Source organism: Equus asinus, chromosome 25 (assembly GCF_041296235.1).
Source record: "Equus asinus isolate D_3611 breed Donkey chromosome 25, EquAss-T2T_v2, whole genome shotgun sequence".
NCBI lineage: Eukaryota > Metazoa > Chordata > Mammalia > Perissodactyla > Equidae > Equus > Equus asinus.
Window position 1 is genome coordinate 16,766,702 of NC_091814.1, and position 25,654 is coordinate 16,792,355.

Below are 25,654 nucleotides of genomic sequence, written 5' to 3' on the forward strand. Positions count from 1 at the left end.
CCATTTTCCCTATTGTCCTTTAATAATATTATGTAATTTTCTCTGTGAAGCTCTAATACATCTGTTGCTAGTTTATTGCTAGATTTTTACTATTTTTGGATGCTACTATAAATGGTTTCTTTTTTAAAATTTCATTTTCTAGTTTTTTATAGGGTACAGAAATGTAATTAATTTTTATCTGTTGAGTTTGTATCCAGCAACCATGCTCTCTCTTACTAATTCTAATAATTTATCTTTAGATGATTTTTGGGTAGATGAGCAGACAATCTTATAAGCGGCAAATAATGACAAAATTTTCTTCCTTCCTGATCCTTTTCCTCTTATGTTTCTACCAATATTGCCCTGGAAGGACCTCCACTCAGGGGTGGCGATAGCAGGCATCTTGATTTCATCATTAAGTTTAACATGTGCTTTAGTAAGAGGTCCTGTTGTACATATCATTTATTGGGTTAAGGAAGTTCCCTTTTGTGTTAATTTTCTATTGCTGCATGACAAATTACCGCAAATTTAATGGCTCATAACAGCACCCATCTGTTATCTCCGTTTCCATGGGTCAGGAGGCTGGGCACAGCTGAGCCGGGTCATTTGCTCAGTCTCACTCGGATGCATTTGTGGTGTTGGCCAGGCTGTGGTCTCCTCCGGCTGCTCAGCGAGGGAAGGATCCTCTTCCTCAGCTCATTCAGGTTGTTGACAGAATTCACTTCCTGCAGCTGTACGACTGCAGGCCCTGGCCTCTCCCAGGCTGTCGGCTGCCCTCAGCTCCCGGAGGCCACCCGCAGCTCCCTGCCACGTGACCCCCTCCATGGGCAGTTCACAGCACGTCTGCTGGCTGCTTCAAAGTCATCAGGAGACTCTTTCCAGTCCACTAAGATAGAGTCTTCCAGAACAACACATAGTCATGGGAACCAAAATGAACAGCCTTACGAGGTAAAAGTGAAATTTTAAATCAAAAAGAGGCTTTATTAAAAAGAGATTTGCAGGAGCTGGCTCTGTGGCTTAGTGGTTAAGTCTGGCAGCTCCCCTTCAGCAACCCGGATTTGCAGGTTCAGATCCCAGGCACGTTCATACGCCACTCATCAAGCCATGCTGTGGCGGCATCCCACATACAAAACAGAGGAAGATTGGCACAGATGTTAGCCCAGAGCCAATCTTCCTCACCAAAAAAACCCAACCAAACATCAATTTATCTAGTGTATGTTTATTTTCTATTTAATTAATTTCTGCTCTTGTCTCTGTCCATTCTGCTTTTCTTAAAATTGCATTCAACTCATTTTGAAATGTATTTTCATTAAAGTTATGTTTTATATATTTAAAAATTTCCATTATGATTTATTCTTCAATTCATGAATTATTTATGAGTATATTTCTTAATTATCAAAGGGATTTTTTGTTATTTTTGTTTTGCTGATTTTTAGTATAAATCACACAATAGTCAGAGAATGTTGTTTATATGGTACCAGTCCTTTAAAATTTGCTGCACTCACTTTACGGCCCATTAAGTGGTCAATCTTCATTAATGTTCCATGTACTAGGAAAAAGTGTATACTGTAGATTTTATGATTATTTATTATGTCCTCCAAATTTTCAGTGTCCTTCAGATTTTTTTGTCTGCTTGATCTACTCAAAGATCTACTTGCTCAAAGAGATGTGTTAAAATTTCCTACTATGGGGCCAGCCCTGGTGGCCTACTGGTTAAGTTTGGCACACTCTGCTTCGGTGGCCCAGGTTCAGTCCCCGGGCACAGACCTATACCATTCCTCTGCCAGTGGCCATGCTGTGGCAGCAGCTTACATACAAAAAGAGGAAGATTGGCAACAGACATGAGCTCAGGGTGAATCTTCCTCAGTAAAAAAAAAAAAAAAAAAATTCCTACTATGATTGTGGGTTTGTCTGTGTTTTGTTGTAGTTCCATAAATGTTTGTTTTATGTATTTTGAGGCCAAGTGATTAAATGTATTACACAAATTTAGAATTGTTATATTTTCTTGGTGAACTCAGTGCTTTTTACATTAAAGTCTATATTCCTCCTGGTATTTATATAGCTACACTCACTTTCTTTTGCTTAGAATATGCTTGATGTATCTTTTTAAAATTTGTACTTTTTTCTTTATCTTTATGTTTTAAACATGTACCTTGTAAACAGCATTTATTTGGATGATTGAAAACATTTGGTCTGACAATCCTTTTCTTTTTCCTGGAGCAATTAGTCTATTATTTTCATTGTGACTATGGAAATAGTTGGATATATTTATTCCATTTTGTTTTGTTCTTTCAATTTGTTCCACCTTTTGTGTTTTTTTTCTCTTTTTGAATTTTTTTCAACCTCTACTTCTTTGAAATTTATAGATTCTATTTCAATTACATTATTGATGACTTTATAATTTTAATTAATAAGCTCTGAAGTTATCAATATTTACCTTCCTTCCAAACTGTACCAAAATCCCTCTTACTCCACTCACCACCCCCACCTGACTCACAGGTCTTTGCCCCTTTAGTCTCTTCTTATAAAACCCAAGTTGGTTCATGGAGAAGAATCTTGTTCTGTGGTTCTTTCCTTGCTCCACCACCCTTCTACCTTGGTGGTCAACGTGCACTCTGGAGTCAATTTTGACATTCCCAGTTTTCTTGTGATCCTACTTAGTTTTTGTGTTCTAAACTTTCTAAATGCTAGAACTACCAAGAGGCGTTTCCCTTTAATTCTCACTCTGGTTACTCCTCTGGGAAATCAGGCACGCGTACAGAAGGTTGGTTCTTCTCTACCAGGACTCCTTATGTTGGATGTGGCAGAAAATCCACTCCAAATGGCTTCACTATAAAGCAAAGTTACTGGCTCAGGTCATTAGAAAGTTCAGTGGCTCCAAGGATGTCACCAAGGTCCCCATGTCTCCCTTACCCTCCCTTCTCTCTTCTGTGGTCCTGGCTTCATCCTCATGTTCCTCCTGGTGGCCCCCTGTCAACTCCACCCTGTCCCCTCATAAAACAAAATGGTCACATCAGTTCCTGACAAAATCCTCACACCACACCTTCTGGGGAAGAACGTCATTTCTGGTAGCTGCTGCTCAAGCCCTGGGGTCTGGGATCCATTGGCTTGTGTTGGCCTGATTTGGGCCAAGTGCCCATCCCTTGGCGAGGATGATGAGGTACTCTATTTGGCTTAAGCCTGCCACGGCCCACCATGGGTCCAGAAGTAGGATTAATCCCACGCAAATGCATAGTGGAGATGGGCGAAGGGCGAATTCACTAGATTAAAATCTGTGTAATGTTAACTGCAGACTCGAGGGAATGGATGCTGTGGAGGTATTGAATAAATGTCCTTGGTAGCTTTCTCTCATCGTATCCCCGAAGAGAGAACTGAGAATGTCAGTTCCTCTTGTTGATGTTCAGACAATGCCAGATGATTATTTTCTCATTTGAACCAAAACCAAACAGGGTCCTAGGTCCCCAAATTTGTGAGTCAAATAACCATTGCATTGTCAGTCTTAGAAAAAATTCTCTAGGAAATCCGAAGTATAAACCTGTTAGGATTCCTGAGTTCTGAAGTTCAGGCAGAGCTGTGTATCTACCTTCTCATTCCAAGAGGTGGGAGGTGAGGAGGGTGTTCGAAGAAAGGGCAACTGAATCACGGTACACAGAGCGCACAGAAGACCTGCCATTTCCCTTGATGACTGACTGGGGTGTGGGTGCCCCACTGCTGTATGTATTCTTTCTTGAGAAATACTTGATTGCTTTTAAGTGATACCCCAGTGTTGGAAAGTAGGAGGCAGAACAGATTTGGAAAGAAGCTTTATCTAAGTAAAGAGGAAATTGCCCGTAGGCAGCGCTAACATATTGGAGTTGTGTTTTCCACCTTTGGTTTTTCAGGGAACAGGATTGCATTTTAAAAGATGCTATTAAGTGTGACTTGTCTCCAGAAAAAATAAAGTGTAAATTTCAAATTCAGGCTACAAAAAAAAAGATTAAGCTAATTTTGGCTAATCTTCATGTACTATTTGCAGTAGTGACTGAAATAAAGATTAATAACCTTGACCGCCATTAGCATAATCCACTGTAATGCTGGATGTAAAATTGCATCATTTTAATAATCTAATTTAATGTTTCTTAACCAGTGGGGGTTCTTGTAGATTTGCAAGTATTAGCTCTAAATTCTTCAAACTAAAGGCAGATAAATTTGAAAATGATCGACGCCTCTGGAATATAAAACACATGATGAATTAATTTAACCAGTCACAATATGTTTTCAGTGAGAGACTGATAATGTGGTGTGTGTATGTGTGTGCGAGTGTGCCAACATGTGTGAGAGGGGAGCACGGGCCTTTTATTTTTATCTGACATTTGCAAAATTGATAACTGACCATGAGGATGAACCTAGAAAGAACATGGAGAGGCTCTGGGCAGGCCTCCGCTTTCCACACCCGCACCCAAGGCATTCTCAACACAGCGTGGCAATGTTCCAGTGCAGTTTCTGCCCAAAGTCTCTATGTGATTTTGGGCAAATCACTTCTCTCGGCCCTCTATTTCCTATGTGTAAAGTAAGGAACAGGACCTACAAAGAGGCCTTTCCCCACACCTGAGGAGTTTCCTCTTCCCTCAGGTTGCTGTATTTCCATCTGACCTGCAGGGGGCAGTCATAGTCAGAGGGCCCTGAATTTAGCAGAACCGTCCAGTTCAGAGAACGGAGCTCACCTTTGAGTTCTAATGTCCTGTTTTTGCAGCTTTCACAGCTATGCATAACGTAATAACGGGTCAGATTTTCCTTAAGATAGGAGACATTTTATTTAATGGTTAAGTATAGTTAGGAAAAGATCAATGTGTGTAACGTGGCAGGTTACCCTAACTATTTTTGTGTAAGGTTTAGTGAGACGCCTGCTAGCAAGGACATGTTATTTTTAATCTCAACTTTTTTTTGCCTAGTGAAAAATGTCGACATGGCCCTCCCCCCATCCTTGCCCAGAGCGGAGGCCAAAGAAAGACATCAAGCCCAGACAGACTGTGTGCCAGGAGAAAGCAGAAGGCTGCAGCAGCTAGACAGAGAAATACTGAGTGAATAATAACCTGGCAGCATTGTTTGCCAATACGTGTAGAGCCTGAATGCAAATTAGCACAGGTTCATGGGTCCAGAAGTGAAAAGAAATGAGGACAAGATGAAAAGGAACGGAGCTTCAAGCAAATCGCCATCTTTATAAAAATCTTGCCCTCCTATCCCAAGGCCCCCTCCCGCCATGGCTCCTGGCCAAGTGAGGGTAAGGTAGAAATCCTGGGGAGCACTGGCTATGCTGGGGGTCTCACCTTAGCAAGCTCTGGATTGGCACTCAACTCTGGGTGCCCCTTAGAACCACCTGGGGGGCTTCAGGGAGATGCCCAGGTGCCACCCCAGACTCCGCCTTCTCAATCTCCTGGGGTTAGGGGCACCCGCATGGGTGTTTTCAAAAGCTTCTGAGATGATTGTAGCATGAAGTCAAGGCTGAGAACCTCTGCTCAGATAAACGACAAGAGCGACTGTCGTGTTTAACTGCTTGATCCTTGATTTGAACACAGCTGCCAGTTTGCCTTATCACACATCAGCATGTGTGCATACTCTCATTGATGAACAGCCGCTCACCTTAGGAACGGTTCTCACCTTCTCTCTAGGTTGTTAAAATTGGGTTGCATATTAAATCTGCTCGTGTGTCTGCATGTCGGCAGGGCCCATCTCCTGAGTCAGGCACTGCCATCAACACCAGGACAGTCCTGGCCTTGCTTAAAGAGGTAACTTTTTTCCAGGGTCTTCTGTTTCCAATCTAAATTAAGATTTCCTCCCTAAAAAATTCCTGTTTTCACAACTATAGACATAGGGAAGGAAGCGGGTAAGATGAAAGGAAATCAGCCACTTGCATTTTGGGTTTTGGTTTGAGTCAGTTCCCTTCTTGTTTTTATTTAATGCCATCATATTATATCAGCATTTGCCAGAATATTTTTAAAACGTCCTTTCTCTCCAGCTTCAGTTCAAGAGGAAGTGGCGAAGGCCACAGACTCAGCCCACCTTCAATGGCACACTCACACACTTGGCACAAAGAAGAAGATGCAGTCTCCCACCCAGGCCTCCAGACCTGCAACCCAGCCCACCACTCACATTCTGAACACCCTGAGCCTGGGTCTCGACGACATGTAGTCAACACATATTCTCAGTCTTACTCATCCGAGGGGGACCAGCAACAGAATTTGAGCCACCAAGTTTCCATTCACTCCCAAAACGTGCTGAGAAATCCTAGGTTGTATTTTCAGTTTAGCTTCTGACTTAGGTAAGTCATTTACTGCTCGATTTTCTCTAGCTCAGTTTTCCCATTGGAATAACGGGAATGTTTGTCATCCACTTCACAGGGTGACAACTGACTTATTGATAGTTAAGGTCACTGGATGAAAGGTATTGTTTATAAGCACAGAGTGTTATTATTTAGTAATCACTGAGTTGGTAAATGGATTCATGCGTAAGGAATTTTTGGAAGAGCTTTAAGGAATAACAGCAGCGGAAATAATAGCTAGATATGTTTTTGAAAATATCTTTTAGATCTACCAACTTAGAAAAAGTTCCAAATATTAGATATTGTTTCTGAAAGCACCTAAATTACATTCTTATTATTTTTTGTCTAGAGCTACAGAAAAATTCATGGAGAGGAAAGTAAGGTTCCGGGGGTTTCAACTCAGGGACCTTGATTTCCCATCCCCTGGCTGCCGAGCCTTCTTAGTCACGATTCCACAAACGTGCCTGCAGCTGTGGGGACAGTTGGAGAGACCTGTTGCCTTTCTAGTCCCCGCTGACATTTTGCAGTGTCTCTTTTGATTGACACTGTGAACGGGCGTTACCTCTCTGGCCCGGCCCTGGCTGTCCTAAGGGTGTGGTCACTTGAGCAGGGAGCTGGAGAGATTTAGGTGGGGGCTTCTAACCAGAGAGGTTGGTCCCTTACAAGCTGTCACACCATAGAAAGAGAAGACCTTTGGCTAAGGAAGAGAGGCTGACTGGTACAGGCGATTGTACTCTTGTAGAAAGGCAGGATGCAGGAACCCTAGAAAGTTCCCTGGGGTCCCTCGGCGGGCCCTATAAGACAGGTTCCCACCTGGTATAGGGATGGAACGTCCCACTTGTCCTTCTGTGTGTGTCACTGAAAGGAAGCAATATTTAGAGCCGATCTAACCCCGCCCCCTGCAATTCAGCCTGCTGAACGCCAACAAAACCACGCATAGCATGTAAAGACCAGGCCCTTCCGACGTTGATGTGTGAAGAGAAGTGGGCACTAGACTGAATAAAACCTTTGCTGTTGCTCTATGGAGACCACGAACATGGATTACAACGAAATTACAAAATTACTTTAACTACTGTTGTTTATGCGCTCCCACCGAGGGAAAACAAAGTTGCTGAAACAGAAGTGTGTTTCCCAAAGGAAAAAGCAGTTTCCTCTTTGGTGACCTGAGAAAGTTTACCACAACTCCATTCAAAACCTTCAGGCACTTGACTTTTTTTTTAATATCCTTTACCTTTTTAATAAAAAGTAAAAAACAAACAAAAAAATACATCAATGTCCTGAATAGAACCTCTCTATGTAAAGGTCTCACTAAACAAATAAACATAGGACCAGACAAAAGAAACAGAGCTGCGAATAGCAATATGATATATTATGAAGCGTTTATATATGTATGTATATATTATATATGAATGTGCGCGTATATGTGTGTGCACCTATGTATGTATAAATATGTAAATATTTGCCTACATACGTCACACACACACACATATATTTATACTGACCTCTTTAGATTGAAGTCCAAGGCACTTTTTACAATGAACAGGTTAAAGCCATTAATTTAGAACATAACTGTTTCTGGGTACATATCGATTTATGGCGCCAATGTCACAATTCACATCTTTTCTTGCTCACCTTAGAGTGTCTCTGGTTGGTGTAATGAATAAGAGAATTGGTTTAAAAGGAGATTAGGAATGTTTCTAGATGGTTAATCTAACTTCTCTGGCTAGTTTTCCCTAGGGAGGAGAGTTCTCACTGGCGGGAGGCAGAGCTTCTCCGGGAAGGAATACAGAGGCAGCTATTTCTGCACCATACTGAGCAGAGACCCAGGTGTCCTTCCAGGGGACCTGCCCTGAGAGGCCACCTGATTTTCTGATGGCCCTGCCAGCATAGGCTAAAATGAAAAACCTAAAAAGGGGCTTTGAGATGGCTCAAGGCTATGAATGGAGCATGTAAAAAATTAGACTGGAAAAAGACTGCCTCTTTTTGTATACCACCCAAGCTATAGGACCTCAAGTGGAATTTTAAGATCTATCTATTTTTATCCTTATGATCATACAGGACCTTTACTTCATCAAGCAATTCTGTAAATGGGGATCAAGGAAGAAATGGTTTAATTTTCCAATTTTTAATGCTGTTGGTTACCATTGCTGTGTGGTGAGGCCAGTGCCTCTCAATATTTAATGTGCATACAGATCAGTTGGGGATCTTGTTAAAATGCTGAATTTGATTAGAGAGGTCTGGTGTGGGGCCCAAGTCTCTGCATTTCTAACAAATGCAGAGGTGATGCTAATGCTGCTGGTCCATGGACCATGCTTTGAGAAGCAAGGGTTAGCATCTAGCCACATACCTGAATTACTGTCAAGAGGTCTGCTTTCCCCAAATCAGGAATTTGTATTGGTTTCCTTGATTCTAGATTGAAAAATAACTTTGAGGGGAAAAATCAGAATATACTCGTTCTCTATAAATGTAAAAGTCTTAGTCAGTCTGAGAAGTGCTAGAAGGAAAAGCCAAAAGAGATAGTTCTATTTAGTAGCAGAAAAGTATTAAGAGACAAATCAATTACCACCAGTACATTCATCGGTCAATTATAAAATTGAGAATAAACTAACTTCCATGACGCAGTGAGTGAGTAACCTGCTAAAAACAGGTGCCCTGGAGTTCTGATGGCTTTAATGGAGCTCAGCCTAACCTGGAACTGAGGAGCAGTACAGACACTGAGAGAATTTAGCTCAGCAAAAACAAAATGTGTTTACGAGCTAGATCTCAGCTACAGAAGCGGACTGAAGCTGGGCATTTAGATATTTCTCTTTCAGGCAGCATGGATAATTAATATCATTGAGGCCCAAGGCTTATCTACATTTAAGCTCAAATAAATGGAAGTTTGAGAGGATTCCAGCCCTTTCCCCAGGAGAAAACCTGTTGCTCTCACTGGCCGTGTATCTGTGTGAATTTTCAGAGTTTGTGAAGGGAAGAGATACACATGCTCAGTTCACTCAACTTTGACGAGCCTTGGTTTGCACCTGTACAATATTACTCCCAAGTGATGGTGACAAGTGAGGGTCCCCCTTGGGAGGAGGCCGACTGATTCAAGGAAACCTTTGCTCTGTAACCAAACATATCCTGTTTTCATCTAGAAATGGTCCATTGGTCATTGAGAAGAGGGAAGTGAGAAAGTCTACATGTGTGTCTCAACTGCTATATCAGAGGAAGGGAATGGATTTCATAGTTGCTTAAGCAGAGAATGTCTCCAAATTTTGCCAATAAAAGAAAACATCTTGACTGAAACTCATTCTTTCCTCCCACCTAGAGTAAACTAGCAGAAAAGGAAGCCCAGCTCTTTGCTGGATCTTGCTGTGCACGTCCTGCCTCCCCTCCTCATTCCCTTAGGAGCTGTGCTCTGTGTTGTGGATAAACACGTGGAACCCTCATGCCCTCCAGGGCACTGCCAACTCAGAAAAGCGCACTGGGCTCTCATTGGGCCCTGTGTCAATGGAATGCCAATCCACATTTTACTGTAACATAGAGAAACTCATGATGCCTAGAATTTTGAGTCTTTTGTGTCACAGGAGAACAAGACTCTTCCTTATGCCCAATTCTGACATTGCTAAAGGAAAACTGGTTGGCTGAGCTTGAGACTTATAGAATTTATGTAAAGGGGTCTTTGCATTTATCTAGAAAGAGCCTGCACTTTTATTAAGGTGGTTTTGCACAGCTACTAAAGGAGTAATGGCTTTTAAAATCTCTTCTGAAATGGCTTGGTAGAATTTAGGGTAGTATTATTCTTCTAAGCTTGGAATAATGTTCTTTAGTCTCCAATAGTCATGTCTTGGAGAATTAGAATATGGCAGTTCTGTAGGCTGAGGACGCTCGGTCTGGGCGTCAGGCAATCACTAACCATGATGTGTACTCAGAAACAGTCGTTGGGTGAGCAGGCTGACACTTGACCTGCTAAAGACTAGTTTGATACAAAATGTTAATTGAAAGTTACAATATATTTTATAATATAGCAATATATTTCATATTTAAAATAAACTGTTATGCTTTCTCCTATCATTAAAAAATAGCAAGCAGTACAGAGGCAAGATGCAAATTCATATCGAAGCCCATCTGATTCTGAATATAAACACTTCAGTTTCTGAGTTTGCCATGAAAATGTTTCCTCCATTAACATCCTGTCACTCTCTTTTGTTGCTCTCTTCTGGTCAGTGCAGAATAGAGAGTCTGGGACCAAAACTGAGTTGTTGCGCCATTAAAAAGTGTGTCTGATGAAGGTGGATCAGTCCTGGACGAGATTCGAGAGAATGTTGTTTATTCCCTGTCCTTCTTCGGTGAACCTGGACGTTGGCCGTTCCAATCAGATTCGTACTTGACTTGTCACTGATTTTTTTTTCTTGGCTATAAATTCAGCATCTCTTTGGGATCCTAACTAGGGTTGGCATTGAATTTTGTGCTTTTCCTTCACCAGCTTGGTTGGTCACAACGTCTCTTTTGTTTGTTTCAACACATAGTCCAGGTCCAAGATTACAGCTTCCAGAATGCGTTTCTCAGGTGTGTAAACAACTGTCACAGGGCACTTGGCACCTAGGTTTGGAGGTCATACGTTGAAAATTTGATAATGGTTTTGTTCAGAGGGAACTCCAGTTCATGTTGGGGTGTTTCCAGTAATGGTGTAAGAAAAAGAGATCACAGTTATTTTTTTCTCTATCTGTATATATTTATATACCATTGCGCTGAGTACTTTTTAATAAGCTTCGGTCTATTTCAGTAAAACATCTACATATTACTTGTCTGACAGGAGTTTAATGCTAGTTTCTATTTATGCAGCCTGGCACAAGCTTTCAGGGTGAAGAATACTCTGCTATATTCCACTACCAGAGGCAGACAGTTAATATTGCTAACCCTGGACCATTCCTTCTTAGTGGTATCCATGATCCCATTCCCATAATGTTTCCTCTGGTGGCAGTAGAGAAGGAAGGGATACTGCCCAGGGCGTCATCAAACCAGCTGACTGCAGGGGGAGGCAAGGAAGGAACGGCTACCAGGAAACCGCCAGGTAGCTGTCTAAGGTACTGAAACTGAACGCCACACAGAGTCAACAGGGACAGCAAGATGACCACTATCGATCCTCAATCTGCTTCTAAGCAACTTCCAGGGAAGTAGAATGACTGTATAGAAGTGGGGACATATTTTAAGAATTAAAAGCAGTAACTTCAAAAGAGTAGTAACCTACTGGTAGTGCAATGACTTCACAGTGTCTCAGTTGTGGTACTGTGACGGTAGCAACACCATTTGTTCTGGGATGAAACACTGATTCTTAATTTGGGGTGCACCATTTGTTGAGGTACATCCTGAAGGAAGAGAGAGGTCCTGGAACTATGTACCAATCCCATATTTCCCCCTGCTAATTTCACTACCTAGTTGATATGTAATAATTACTTTTTGGTACTACTGACTGCATTCAGATGCAACATCAAAATGTGGACTAGGTAGAGTCGGTCTGGGCTGCTACTGATGACAATAGTGATTCCATTTTTTAATCTATTGAATACTTTGTTTTTAGAATATTAACCATTATCTTCACTTTAAGAACAGAGAAGTTGAGGTATGAGGTGGTTAGATTCATTGGCCAAAGCTGTGGATCCAGTATTAGAGTTTTATTTATTCTGATTCTGTATCTCTAGTTTTCTTCTTTTCCATAATTATTTATTCACAAGGAAATTACTGAAAATCTAAGGGGGAAATCCTCAAATACATTAAAATCATTATTTCTTCAATACTGTTCTTCCTTGGTCTTTGATAAATAACAATAGCTTGCACTTGCTTAGCACTTTAGAATTTACTGACACATACATTTTCTATACCTCCTCATTTACGAGATTGTTACCACTGGTACTTGCTGAGTTCAGAAGTTAGTGGTGACTCAGGGCCTCACCCCTCTTATCCTTTTGGATTGTATTAAGCATTTATAGAGATATGATGTCATGAGGTTACATATTATGAGGATGGCAAGAGCAGTTCATAGACACTTTACGACAATTTATTGATGATGATCACACATATGTGGCCTTTGATCCAAAGGTGCAGATTTTTATTTGGACTTCAATCTAAGGAGGAATGAGCCCCTAATCTGGTATAATTTATCAACTGATGCTATGTCCTGAAATTCCACTGAGATTAGTGGTCTTAAATTATCACAGTACATCCCTGACTTTACAGTACATGAAGCTATAATATGGCTTAAGCGATGAGGGGGTGGCTTGTAGTTTTAATTCAAGTGTCTAGATATTTTAGGGAATATTAGTGTACTTTGACCTGTCAGTGAGTTATCAGAAAGGTTATAGTAAGGGCTCTGCCACTGGGTCAGCCTTCCAGGAGTGGGCAGAACTCAATCAGTTCGGTGTTGGAGTGAGTTTACCATAATTAATGGTTTTTACATATAGCCAATTCTTGAGCAGATAATCAAAGCTCCTCCACCATCAAACTTGAAAATAAGGAAGAGAAGGCACGGCATGAGAATCCACCTGCCTCCTGTCCCATCGGACTGTGATGTTGAGGAACAGTAGAATTAGCCAAAAGATGGGCTATAGGAAGAAAACCTGGGTGAGCTACACCCGGATAATCAATATCTAAGTCATCAAGGATTGATTGTACTTGGAGTAGAATGGGTAACTTCCCCACATAAAGCTGAAATACTAGTACAGAGAAGCAGCCTCTCATTTACCATTGTAGGATCAACATGCAGATTCAATCTTTTTTTTCCTGAAGGGTAAGTATTCTTTTTTGCCAAGGATAAAAACCATACATAGCTATTGCACTACCAATAGGTCAAGTCATGCTGCAAATGCTCATGTGTTTCTAGGATGCCAGTGGCTACTGCTACTAGAAATAACTCCACCGCTCCCTTCACTAGTGTTGCTAGCTTGGTCTTCAGGGCTTACCTAAGTGCACAGCGTTAGTGACGGGCTAAAGAGGAAGTACCCACAGACTATGAGGACCCATGGCAGTCTGTGCACACTTTCGGGCAGGAGAAGTGGCAGTGGAATCTTGTGGGTCATTTATTTGAAATTAAGATTAAATCCCTACATGTGTGCACATGCACACACACACGTCACAGAGTTACAGCAGAATGGAAAGGGCAAATAGGAATTAATAGCCCAGGGCTGTAGGTTAAACGACCAATATTGGCACACTCAGGTCAACCTGTCAATGGTCTTCACTTTGTGAAACGGAACTAACGCCAAAAAGAAACTGTATGGTTATTTCATCTGTTTATATGTTTGGCTGAACTGTCACTGAAAACAGGGGCACCGTTCTTGGGACATAAAAAAGGAGGGGGTCCCTCAGGTCATCAATAGTTAAAAGAACAAGCAAAAAAATAAAAAGCCAACAGCAAGTGTGGCATCTATGGTTTGCGAAACAATCAATGAAAACGTTCCAAGGAGTTATCAGGATAAACATGAGGCCATTAAAGGAACAACCGCAATAAAAAGAAATAGAAGAAGTTTAGTAAGAGACTAAATCTTCTTGAAAGAGTGGCCTTAGTTCTGGGGTCGTCTTCATTTTGCTGTCCAATGACTCCCTCGTCCTTAGAAGGCCAGACCCAGCGCTGCAGAAGAAAAACCTGCGCAGCTAGACCCTGCCTTCAGAACGGCAACGATGTTCTGCACAAAACAAAACCCAACAGGACAACCACATGGAAATGACACCCTTGCGTTTTTACCCTGAACAGATGAAATATTCCATACAGCATCATTTAACTCCCCGCCAGGAGAAGTCAAAACCTCAGAATGAGAAAAGTGATGAGGAGCATGATGGCTTTCACATCACAAATGTTACATGTGGTTAGATTATGGAGCAATGAAGAAGGTTCGCATCCACATGCCCTCTCCTCACAGTGTCTGCCACTGCACTGCCCTCGATGTTTCTGAAGTCTCTGGCATCTGTGAGATATTAGAATAGTTTTTGCACCAAGATTAACATGGCACAGTAGGAACAGGCAACTGAGGAATCCACGTCATCTTACCTTACCCGCAAGGTGCCCTAAGGGCTCCCTTTATTCTCATAATCTTTCATTTTGAGATGGTTTCAGGTCAGGTAGAAGGGACCACATGGGCCACTTGCCATCACTTCTCCTCCCAGCTCAGCAGCACTCAGCTGAGGCACTGGACCCCTTTGCACGCTTAACTTCTGGAGCTGGAACTCTGTTTCTGGATAAATATAGCTGAGCAAACCCCAGACAAGATTTCTATTCACTCAGGTGTCACTGGGTTGCACCTGTTTGTGCGTGTGTGCACACAGGCACAGATCCTGTCCCCCTTCCCTCACATACATACACCTGGTCTTGTGCTCCATGGAACACAGCATGTTTGGACATAAGAAGAAAACTCTGCAGAAGCTGTTATTTCTAGAAGATTGCTTATCCCTCCAGAAGGCCAACAATTTTAGCTTGGCATTCATCTCAAACCAAGCATGGTGCATAACCAGGGTGAAGCAACCTGTATTGTGTTTGAAGGAACCTGCATCTTCAGTGAAGCTCAGAATGTGGCCGACACTAGCAAACTACCTGACCCGAAAGCACCCACACTGGATTCATCCCAACTCAATACACATCTAGAGAGGTCCTACTGTGTGCAGGGGAAGGGACCAGGTCCCTTTCTATTTAGGTCAAGTTAAAACAAGAAAAGACCTGGGTTGAATGTGAGACGTGGATGTGCGTGTGTGCGTGTGTGTGTGTGTGTGTGCACATGCGCACATGCTTGCAAACACGCAGGTGGGTATTAATATTGGGTGGAAAATCTGGTTTTTTAGTTGTCTGTCTTTTTTTTCCGTCTAAATTGAGTTTTGGGACTGTATAATATATAGCAGGAAAGAATGTCTATTTTGGCAAGTTGTGGGCAACTCTCTTTTGCTTTTGTCATCCAGAAACTTCCTTAGACAAAAGGAAAGGAGAGAGGTGTGCTCCAGGACCCCAGCAGTGAGGAACCCATCCCCCAGGCCTGACGTGACCCCCTCCCCCAGCGGGACCCTCTTCTGGGCTGGCTTCACTCTTGGCCACTTCAGTGCATCTGACCCCCCACCCCCCCAAGTGAAGACCTGAGATTGAGCGTGGATTTCTGTTCTCCACCAACTCTGCAGCAAGGGCCCTGCCAGAGGCGTCGCTTCCTGTCATCTCCTCTTCCTGCTCCCAAGTAGAGGCACCTAGACAGAGATTAGATTTCTGGTTTCAAGGCATATCGAACCAAGCACGCTGAATGAACATGAGTTAGTTAATTAGCTCGGTCTCTCTTCTTTACGTTCCCTGGTCTGATTGTTCCTCGATGGCAAATGACCAGGAGAGAGTTGATTTGCATCTTAAGACCTATGGGTAATGCTTCTGGAGTGGGGAGTTTTATTTAGCAACTGCTTGAACTTGTGTACGGGGTCGGGAAGGAGGTGGAGCTGACCCCAATTGGGCTGTCGGAGAGTGGGGTGTGGGTGGTGCCCACGGCCACGCTGACACCCCGGGCCTCGATGATGGCCGACAGGAGCTGCTGCTGCTGTTGACGCAGGGTGTCTGCGATGAGCAGGGGCAGGGAATTGAAGGTGGCGGTGAGATGCTCCAGCTTAGCCTCCAGGCTGCCAATTTGCTTCTCCAGGTCTTCGCTCCGATCGTTGAGTTCTGTGATTAAGTCATACATGACGTTCTGCATCTGTATGGAGAGAGAGAGAGAGGAGAGACAGGGAGACCGGAGGTCATCACAGAGGAACCTGCCGTGGGACAAATGAAATACTCCTCCCAATGACAAGGGGAGGAACTTCCACACCAACTGTGTCTGATCTGGCCAAGGAAGGAGAAGCAGTTTACCTTCCTGGAGCCGTGGAGACTCAAGTGGGCACTTTTTTTTTTGTATTTACAGAAGTAGTGCATATTCATTATAACAATATATTAGAAAATATGTGTAATGGAAAAGAAGCAGCACTTTTTTCTTAAATAGAGTGTCTCTAAACTGTCATGTTCTTGCTACACCCAACCTCTCAGCTCACATGGCTGCTGGCCCCTAACAATTAGAGGCACCCATTTTCAACACAGCAGCCAGAACGTACGATATACATCATAACCCACTCCTCGGGCATGGGCCACAGCCAGACGGAGCTGCCTCGCCCAGGTTACAGCTCCTCCCCTGCCTGGTCCACGAGGAGGTACACTGCCTCAATCTGAGACATCCACAAAGGGCCACCGCACTCCAGAGCACCCACAGGTCAGCTGAGGTCTTTGTCGACCGTTTTGCAGTTCAAGCCCTCCCTCTGCCCCGGCCGCTTCCCTCACACCCTGACAGGCGTTGTCCTGAGGGCGCCCCACCTCCTGCACTCAGTGCTATCTCCCAGTGTTCCAGGGACCGGCCTGCTCACAGCGCTCCCCCACACACCCCAGGGCCTACAGCCTCGCCTCCTCCAAGCCTCCCCTTAAGAGTCGCCTTCTCCATGAAGCCTCCCCCAGGCCCTGCTTAATGCCGCACCTTGTCCCCACCCCAACCCCTGATCCCGCTAACCCTGCTCAATGTTTTTCTTTTTTTCCTACCACCTTCTAATACACTAGCTAATTTCCTAGTTCTTCCAGTTATTGTTGTTGTCTGTTGCCCCACTAGAAGGAAAGCTCCTCCAGGGCAGCGACCATAGCCTGTGGTGTGCACTGATGTGTCCCAAGGGCACACAGGAGATGCTCAAGTAACACTTTTTTAAATTAATTAATTTTTTTGTGAGGAAGATTGGCCCTGAGATAACATCCACTGTCAATCCTCCTCTTATTTTTCTTGAGGAAGAGTCGCCCTGAGCTAACATCTGTGCCCATCTTCCTCTACTTTGTGTGTGGGATGCCTCCACAGCATGGCTGATGAGTGGAGTAGGTCTGCACCCAGGATCCAAACCTGCAAACCCCTGGCTGCTGGAGTGGAGCGTGCAGAACTTTATGCGGCCATGGGGACGGCCTCGCAAGTAATATTTTTTTTTTTTTTTAAAGATTTTTTTATTTTTTCCTTTTTCTCCCCAAAGCCCCCCGGTACATAGTTGTATATTCTTCGTTGTGGGTTCCTCTAGTTGTGGCACGTGGGACGCTGCCTCAGAGTGGTCTGACGAGCAGTGCCATGTCCGCGCCCAGGATTCGAACCGACGAAACACTGGGCCGCCTGCAGCGGAGCGCGCGAACTTAACCACTCGGCCACGGGGCCAGCCCCGCAAGTAATATTTTTTGATGGACGAATATACATAAATGTGCCTAGCAAGGGTGGTCTGTGTATATAATTGGCACTAAAAGATGTTGGTAAAGCAAACGAATCAATAAAGCCCCAGCACAGGTGAAATCACCATCTCTTCCATCCTTTGGCCAAGGTAGGAGCTTTACTGAAGGGGAAAGACCTTTTGCATCACAAATTATTTCCACTTACATAGGAGGTTTCTCAGGGTTTACCACCGAGATCTGAGTGGCTGAGGAAAGGAAAGAAAACTCCAAAGGGGGCCCAGCCGAGGCCCTGCCTCTGTGGAGCAGGTGTTCGGTAGGCTTTTTTTTTTTGAGGAAGATTAGTCCTGAGCTAACTACTGCTAATCCTCCTCTTTTTGCTGAGGAAGACTGGTCCTGAGCTAACATCCATGCCCATCTCCCTCTACTTTATACGAGGGACGCCTACCACAGCATGGCTTTTGCCAAGCGGTGCCATGTCCGCACTGGGATCTGAACCAGCAAACCCCGGGCTGCCGAGAAGCAGAACGTGCGAACTTAACTGCTGTGCCACCCGGCAGCACCCCCTCTTTTTTTTTTTAAAGATTGGCACCTGACCTAACATCTGTTGCCAATCTTCTTTTTTTTTTCCTTCTCCCCAAAGCCCCCCTGTACATAGTTGTACATTCTAGTTGTAGGACCTTCTGGTTGTGCTATGTGGGACACCACCTCAGCATGGCCTGATGAGTGGTGCCATGTCCATGCCCAGATCCGAATTAGTGAAACCCTGGGCTGCGGAAGCAGAGCGCACGAACTCAACCACTTGGCCACGGGGCCGGCCCCCTCGGTAAGCTTTTGTGAATGAACGTGAAGGAAGTCTTGAGAGCAGAAATGGGGTGACTCCAGGGAACTGCAAATAAAGTGAAATTTAAAAGTAATCAAATAAACGTGCCTTCTGAAAGTTAAGTCATAAAACCAGGTCAGAGCAGAGCTAAACAAAGGGAGCTCTTGCCAAGTGCACCATTTTCCTTCCTAAATCTGTTCTTCGCCAGTGCTCCCTGTCTCCATGAAAGGCACTGCCATTCACTCAAGCTGTCCCGACCAAAAGGTGGGTGTCATCCTCTCCCTCATCCCTCACATCTCACCAGTACGACGTCCTGCCCACATACCTGCAAACATCCCTCAAATGCAATCCATTTAATAGCAGCTAAGCCACTCTAGTTCCATCCAGCACCATCCAGCAGGCTGCGATACCCTCAAGGGAGTCACGTCCCACGGTTCTGTCTCCACTCTTCCCAGCCAACTTTCTGATTATAATTCGGCTTCCCGGGTTGGCCTGCAGAGCCCTCATCTGTGTGACAACCACATTTCTTCCCGCAATTAACCAATGACATCAGACTTGGGAGCGAGATTCACAGGGGTCCTCATGCTCCGGGTGTTCAGGAGTCAGGTTCCTGTGGCTGCAATGGCAGAGGGCCAGGCCGGTGTTTGCTTTGTCCCCACCTCCCCACCCCCTGCAAGTACTGTGGCTCTTGGGGCATCAGGTTTTCTGCCAGTGACACCCTGATCCTATTTCACCAGAAATTTCAAGTCACTCTAGGAATATTCAGAAACCACTGGTGCCCTGAGGGGCCAAGAGAGTAGGAAATAAGGTGAGAGGAATTAGAGAAGTAAAGGAGGTGGGGAGGGGACTGAAAATGGAACCTTCCCAGCTGAGGACATGCCACACAATGAAATTGGCTGAGACCCCAAAAGGAGCCGTCACTGAGCTGGGATGAAAGCGGCTCTGCCATTGTGAGAAGAGGATAGTGTATCACGGACGCCCTTGGAGGAGAGGGTGACTTTAGAAGTGAAGTGCTTCCTTCGTTAATTAACATTTGCAGAACCTCCTTGAGGCTCACGTTCTTCCCAGAATGCACAAAACCACAAATGTACGTGACCACAGGGGCACCCTTACGAGCTCTGGACTGAGTCCGGGCCCCGGGGTCTCGGCCCCAGTGCTGTGCTCGCCAACTGCCTGACCTTGGGACGGTGACTTTGTTCCTTTGGATCTTGGTTCATAATATTCATAGATAATATTCATAATCTAACATCATAATGAGAACTACTATTTGCAAAACCTTTATAGTTTACAAAGCACTTTCACAGCTATTATCTTATTTGATCACTGGAGCTTCAGATGTCAGGAATTTTTTTTTTTTTAAAGATTTTATTTTTTCCTTTTTCTCCCCAAAGCCCCCTGGTACATAGTTGTATATTCTTCATTGTGGGTTCTTCTAGTTGTGGCATGTGGGACACTGCCTCAGCGTGGTTTGATGAGCAGTGTCATGTCCGCGCCCAGGATTAGAACCAATGAAACACTGGGCCGCCTGCAGCGGAGCACGCGAACTTAACCACTCGGCCACGGGGCCAGCCCCAGGAATTATTTTTACATTTCAACTGAAGACATTGAAGCTAGCAAATAAAGAGTCCAAGGCCTCCCAGCTCTGCCATCCTACAAGATAGCTGTTCAATATAGAAAAGAACATTTGGGGACCATACGCCAGGTTCTTAATCTAGAGAGGACCAAAGGGCAGGGGTGGGAAGGTGGTGAGTCGGGAGGATGAAGCACAGAAAGAAAAGGCAGAGAACACGGCATTATTGTCTTCCCTGTTCCGCTGCTTGGTGACAGGATGCCAGGGGGAATGCAGACCAATGGGAAATATGCATGGTTTCTCTCAGGACCTTGGGTGAGTCTCCTGGGAGGAAAAGACAAAGGCTGGATGGATGTCAGAGTTCTCCCTCTCTCCAGGTCTCAGCACGCCCCCTCCAGCCCTGTGGAAGTCCTCTCTTAACCCTCCCCTCTACACCCCTTTCTTTCCAGGTAACTCGTTCCCAGATTACTGATGGTTTAGTTCCTCCGCCCAGTTCACATGAGCCTCCTTCCAAGTCACTGAGGTTTTTGCTTTGCACAGTCTGCTCTGTGCTGGGCCCTGTCTCTGGGAGGGGCCCGGTGTGTCCTGCCAGGTCAGAGGTGAGGCAGGAAACATTGCTGGTTGTAGAAGAAACACCTTGGGTCATCTCCTTGGGCTATTTCTGCATCTCACATGTGTTGTTCCCACGTGACCCTCTTCCTGGCCACAGCTGATTGGTCTAAGGGTGGACACATGACCCTGACTGGCCAACCATCTCATCTCTTCTGAGAATTTAGAATTAAGACCACTGGCTAGACCTAGAAAGGGTCCTCTCTGGAGAGGGGCCTGCCATGGTCTGCCATGGAGACAGGAGGCATAGAAAGCTGTCGGGTGAGAGAGGATGGCGAGAAAGAAAGAGAGAACTGAAGAGGCACTGGAACAGGAGAAGAGAGAGTGAAAGAACACTTCCCGAGAGTGAGGGTTTCCCAGGTCTGGTTCTAGTTAGTTCCTCCCTGAGTCTGACCTCATGCCCGCTCTGAGGTTCTGCCTGGAATGAGACTTCCTGGTATCCTTATAACAAAGGACTCCATTTTTAAACCTAGTTGCAGTGGGTTTCTGAAACTAGAAGCCAAGAGTATTAACCAACACACCCAGACCCCAGGGAGTTCCTTCTTGCACTCCAGTGTCCCCTTCGTGTCCCCTCCCTCCAGGCTCCCAGGAGCCCGGCACTCCACTGCAACATCCCTCCAAAGGCACACAGGCCTGTGGGCTTCTCCCCACCCGTGCAAGCCACACATTCCCTGATTGAAGCCCCCCCGGGTGGGGAGGCCCTTTCTTTGGCTTGATCCCTTCACTGAACAAGGCACCTGCACATAGCCCAACAACCAGCAATTTCTCTGATTGCACCCTCTTTTCAAAGGGTGCTTAATTTGCCTGAGGGAGTTTCTCTTGCTTACCCAGGGAACGTGTTCCATTATGGTAATTGACATCTGCTGGAATGTTCTGCCAGCCTGGCCCTGGGCTGTACACTTGATACACAATTTCCATCAAGAGGCAATGAGAAGGGGCTGCGGAGGGGGAGGCCCTTTCTTCAATGGCACCTACTCAGCTCTGCCAGCAGTGCAGCCTCCAGTTCCTTCACTGCACTGATTTGCAAGAGGAGTGAGTTTCTTTACAGTGTTTACGGCAGTTCAGTGCCAGAGGCACAGAATGACAGTGTGACATCAAGCTGTAGGGCGCTCAAAGGAGGGCTCTCTTTTGGCATCTTCATGTTCATTGTAGGCTATCTGCCACTTAAGAAAAAATGCAGCCCCCACCCCCACCCCCCGCCCACCAATTTGCGACCAGAAAGCTTGGGTTGTAAGGACTGGAGGATGCAGAAAAAAGAATTTCTAACTAAAACAGCAAACTGGAAGGATCTTCCTAGGTGTGACCTAGGCAGCATCCTCGCCATCATCGCCATTTGGCCTCATCAATGTGCTTCATCCTGTGCAAACTTGAGCTCATCCTTAGGTGCCCTCAATATACAGCTAATAAAGCAACACACTGAGAAGATTTAGTAGGTCAGCTAATTAATTTCAAGCAAAGACAAACCTGAGCAATTGAATTTAAGAAACAAATGCCAGGTTTTAAAAAAACAAGACAAACTAGTAGATTGCAAATGTCAAGAACTTGAACCTAGATTATTTTTTAACCCAGGAGAAATCATTCTTTGCTTTCACTGTATAGCATGGACATGGCCAGTCTTCATAGCCACACCTGAGAAGTCTGAATGCCAGCGTCTGAGAACTCTTTAGAGTGTCTTCAGATTTCGCCACTCACCTTGGAAAGGTCCACCAGGGTATTGGCTTGGTCGCTCAGCTTCCTCTGCTCCATCTTGACGCTCCTCAGTCTGTGGGAAAGAGTCGTAACAGCCATCCTCTTCCAGTGCACGTTAAAGTTTAGCCCATGGGCAGATTCCACATCTACATCAATTCTTCTGATTTTGGAACCCTGCATGGAGACTTCGAATATGGGTGGTGACTGACGAGAATCAAGGACTTGTCAGGTCCCCCAGAAAGCAAACTTGTCTCCGTGCATGCTTTCCTGCAGCCACTTCAGTTTCCTCTCGACTCTCAGATCATTCCCCTGCTTCTCAAATGGTCTAGGCTGTGCCTTCCCCCTTAAAGGCCCTACTCTCAGCCGTTTAGGATTTCCCAAAACCTCCAGGTCAGAATAGATGTTTTCATTCTCTACTTTTCCACTCTACTTTTTTAATGCCTCTCTTATAGAGAGCGCTGACCAGTTTGTTCTGCTTTGAGTTGTAATGTGGTATGTGTGTGTGTGTGTGTGTTCAATATGAGCAGCCTTAGAGACTCTTACTCTGTTTTACCTTCCAGAGCAGCCTGCCCAATGCCTGGCAGTGGCAGGTGCAACAGATGAGTCAACAGATTGATCTGGGTCAGTTTTACTGCCCCGAGTGCTTACTGAGTAGAACAATGGATTTTTCTCTGGGCCTCGAGGTAGAGGAAAAGATACTGATGGAGCTGTGAGGGTCCCACCACTCCTAATGTGGCCATCCGGTGGCAGAGCTGCCCAGATACTCACTGGTGGATAGCCTGGAGGAACTTCCTCTGGTGTTTCCTGACTTTGGCATGGTCAATCTTCTTTAGCAGCTTCGTGTGTTTATAGATTAGCCACGTTTCCCGGAGGACGTTGGCTGCAGCATTCTTGATCTAAGGAAAAATAAATAAAGCCAGTTACCATCAGGTTAATTTTCCTGGGTTCACGTAGTATGTTTTTTTGTGTTTTCTGATATAGTCTACCTTATAAGGAAATGATTCTGCGATGATTTATTTCCTTAATCAAATCACGAACTTAGAAACAATGAAGAAAATGCATCTCTTATTAATCCTGTATTGGACACAGTACACTGGAGCCTGAAGTTGAGGGGTGTTTCTTCTTTCTTAATTATTTCAGGACTGCCTGTCGGCTGCTGTTGCTGATGCTATATTTAGACAGGCTGCATTACCAAGACCTGGAGACCTGGGGCACCCTTTGAATCGATAAATATATACCATTGCTGCCCTTGCGTGCAGAGCTCCCCGTGCTACCTGAGACGTCCATTTACTGCACATGGTACATTTCTTGGATTCAGAGAGTAAACAGATTTCCTATCAGTTGGAGATTTTAAAAGGCCTCTTTGAGGAAATGTCTTTCCCACCGAATGGAACTATAGGTATCAACAAGTCCATTGTTTCCTTTCGCAAATGGCCAAAAACATTTACACTGCAATTTTACATGTAAATGTAATTGGCATAAAACTGAAATAATTTCAAAGCGGTGTCTGAAAATCAGAGAAGATCTTGAGGTGTGAAACCAGAGCTGTCTCCTTCCCGAGGCTGGCTCCTTTGCTGTGCACTGCAATCACACATTTCAACATATGACGCTGTCATCTGTTGACATGGAAACCACTGATATCACCCAGCTCGCGACTGAGCTGAGACATATCAATGGCATCCAGATGGCAGGGGACAAAGTTTTAATCCAAACACAGACATCTTCAGCAATTAGGAACAAGAGCAAGAGGAAACATTTCTTATTAAGCACAAGCTAAACAGAGTTTTGATGAGCCGTTCCTATTTCTGTCAGCCACGCAAATTGGCACAGGCCCACAGGCCCGGGGCCTGAAAGTCATTTGGCTGGTCTAGCAGAAATCAGGTTACTAGCCAGAAAGGATTTTAATAAAACTGGAGCGTACAGGCCTGCTTCTTCAGACTGACATCAACAGATGGGACGCTGTTAAAATACTGAGACGTGTGGGAAGGCCTAGGAAACATTGTTTCGCAGGCTGATAACTTTTGTGTGTGTGTGTTTTAAAAATTTATTACTAAGGCTGGATTATATTTTTCATTGGCGCTGAAGTGATGTTTTTAAAAGAACAGCTAAGTCTTCTCAGAAATGTCTAAGTGACATAAATATTGCTTTTTCGTTCAGTAAAAATCCGCTGTGAAAATGGTTTTAAACGACTTAATTGCCCACCTCTGGTCCTTTCTTGCCTGAAAGGAAGCAGGGGGTGGTGAGTGAAGCTGGAAATGAGGGGTGTCCAGGTGAGGAGGGGGGAGGGGGAGGAGGGGCTGGTCTCTGGGGTTCTGTCCAAGGGCTGGCGCGGAGCAGCCTCCCGGCAAAAGAGGCAGCTGGAAAGGGAAGCCTTGCCGTCCGCGGGTGCATACTACCGCCACCTTTTGTAGACAGAGGGCAATTTGATGCATAATTTCTTCAGTTTCCCTGGGTGCTTGGCCTCCAAGGAAAGCCTCACAGAAACACAGAAGCGAGAACCCTGCCCCGGCATTTAGGATGATCAGAAGAGTGCCAGTTACACGAGTCTCCTCTTTGGAATAATGATAGAGCCACGGAATGTCAGCTCCGATGGGCCTGTGACAACTGTCTCTGTGTTGGTGTGGAACAAGCATTTGAAATTGGAAAGCCTGCAGGTGAATCCTTGCTCTGCCAGTTATTAAGCAGCTCAGGAGTAAATGCTTAATTATCTATAAGATGGGAAAAATAAATCCTTACCTTAATGTTATGTTATGAGGCCCCAAGGAGGCAATGATGGTGGTGCTGACGGTGCTGAGGCTAACAGCTAACATTTACCAGGCGCCAGGCACAGGTCTGAGTACTTCATATGCATAACCTCACAACCCTTTCAGGCAGGTACTAATGTTATCCCCATTTTACAGATGAAGAAACTAAGACAGAGACCAAGACCATAAAGGTACAAATGGCAAAGTAAGTCAACGTGGATTTAAGTGTTATATAAACTGTAAAGTACCATACACACATTAATTATTATCATCTAGCCCCATTTAAAATACAAGGAAACAGCTTCAGAGATGGGCTGTGAGGACCAGAATCACACAGCTAGCTAATGACAAAGTGGAAACAAGAGCCAGGTCCAAGGAGAACATAAGGTTTTCATGTGGTCTGAAGAAAGACTGGACTAGACTTCATCTCTACACAAACAAAATTATTTCCTGTTTTCCAGGATCAAGGAATTGGAAAGGACATTAGAATTGCTTTTTTTAATCATCACAGCCCTCACTTAGCAATACAGCAGAACAGGGAGCCCAGGGCCGCACCTGACTGCACCCCAAACGTCAGGTACTGAAATCACAGCTCAGCCGGGGAGCTGGGAGAGGCAGGCACATCATCTTTATGGGTCTGAACAGAAGGCCCCTGCGAATTCCGAAAAGGGATGTTAAATGCAAGCCTTGGTGCTGACTCTGAAATTAATTGCCAGCAAACAGTCTGGCA

The 25,654-nt window shown here is 44.7% G+C and overlaps 1 protein-coding gene across 5 annotated transcripts in view; it reads right to left on the reverse strand.

The window, feature by feature from the left end:
* KCNN3 (potassium calcium-activated channel subfamily N member 3) overlaps window positions 1-25,654 on the reverse strand; it is a 178,937-nt gene that overhangs the window by 12,461 nt on the left and 140,822 nt on the right. For 4 of the 5 annotated variants that reach the window (XM_044757800.2, XM_070496835.1, XM_014837106.3 and 1 more), the window contains 3 exons: window positions 22,949-23,076; window positions 22,184-22,253; window positions 15,643-15,966 (listed from right to left, as the gene is read on the reverse strand). In XM_044757800.2, coding sequence (XP_044613735.1) covers window positions 15,670-15,966; window positions 22,184-22,253; window positions 22,949-23,076 — 495 coding nt within the window. In that variant the 3' untranslated portion in view covers window positions 15,643-15,669. Of the gene's footprint in view, window positions 1-15,370; window positions 15,476-15,642; window positions 15,967-22,183; window positions 22,254-22,948; window positions 23,077-25,654 lie in introns of those variants that run through there. The other variant, XM_014837099.3, reaches the window with a different exon arrangement.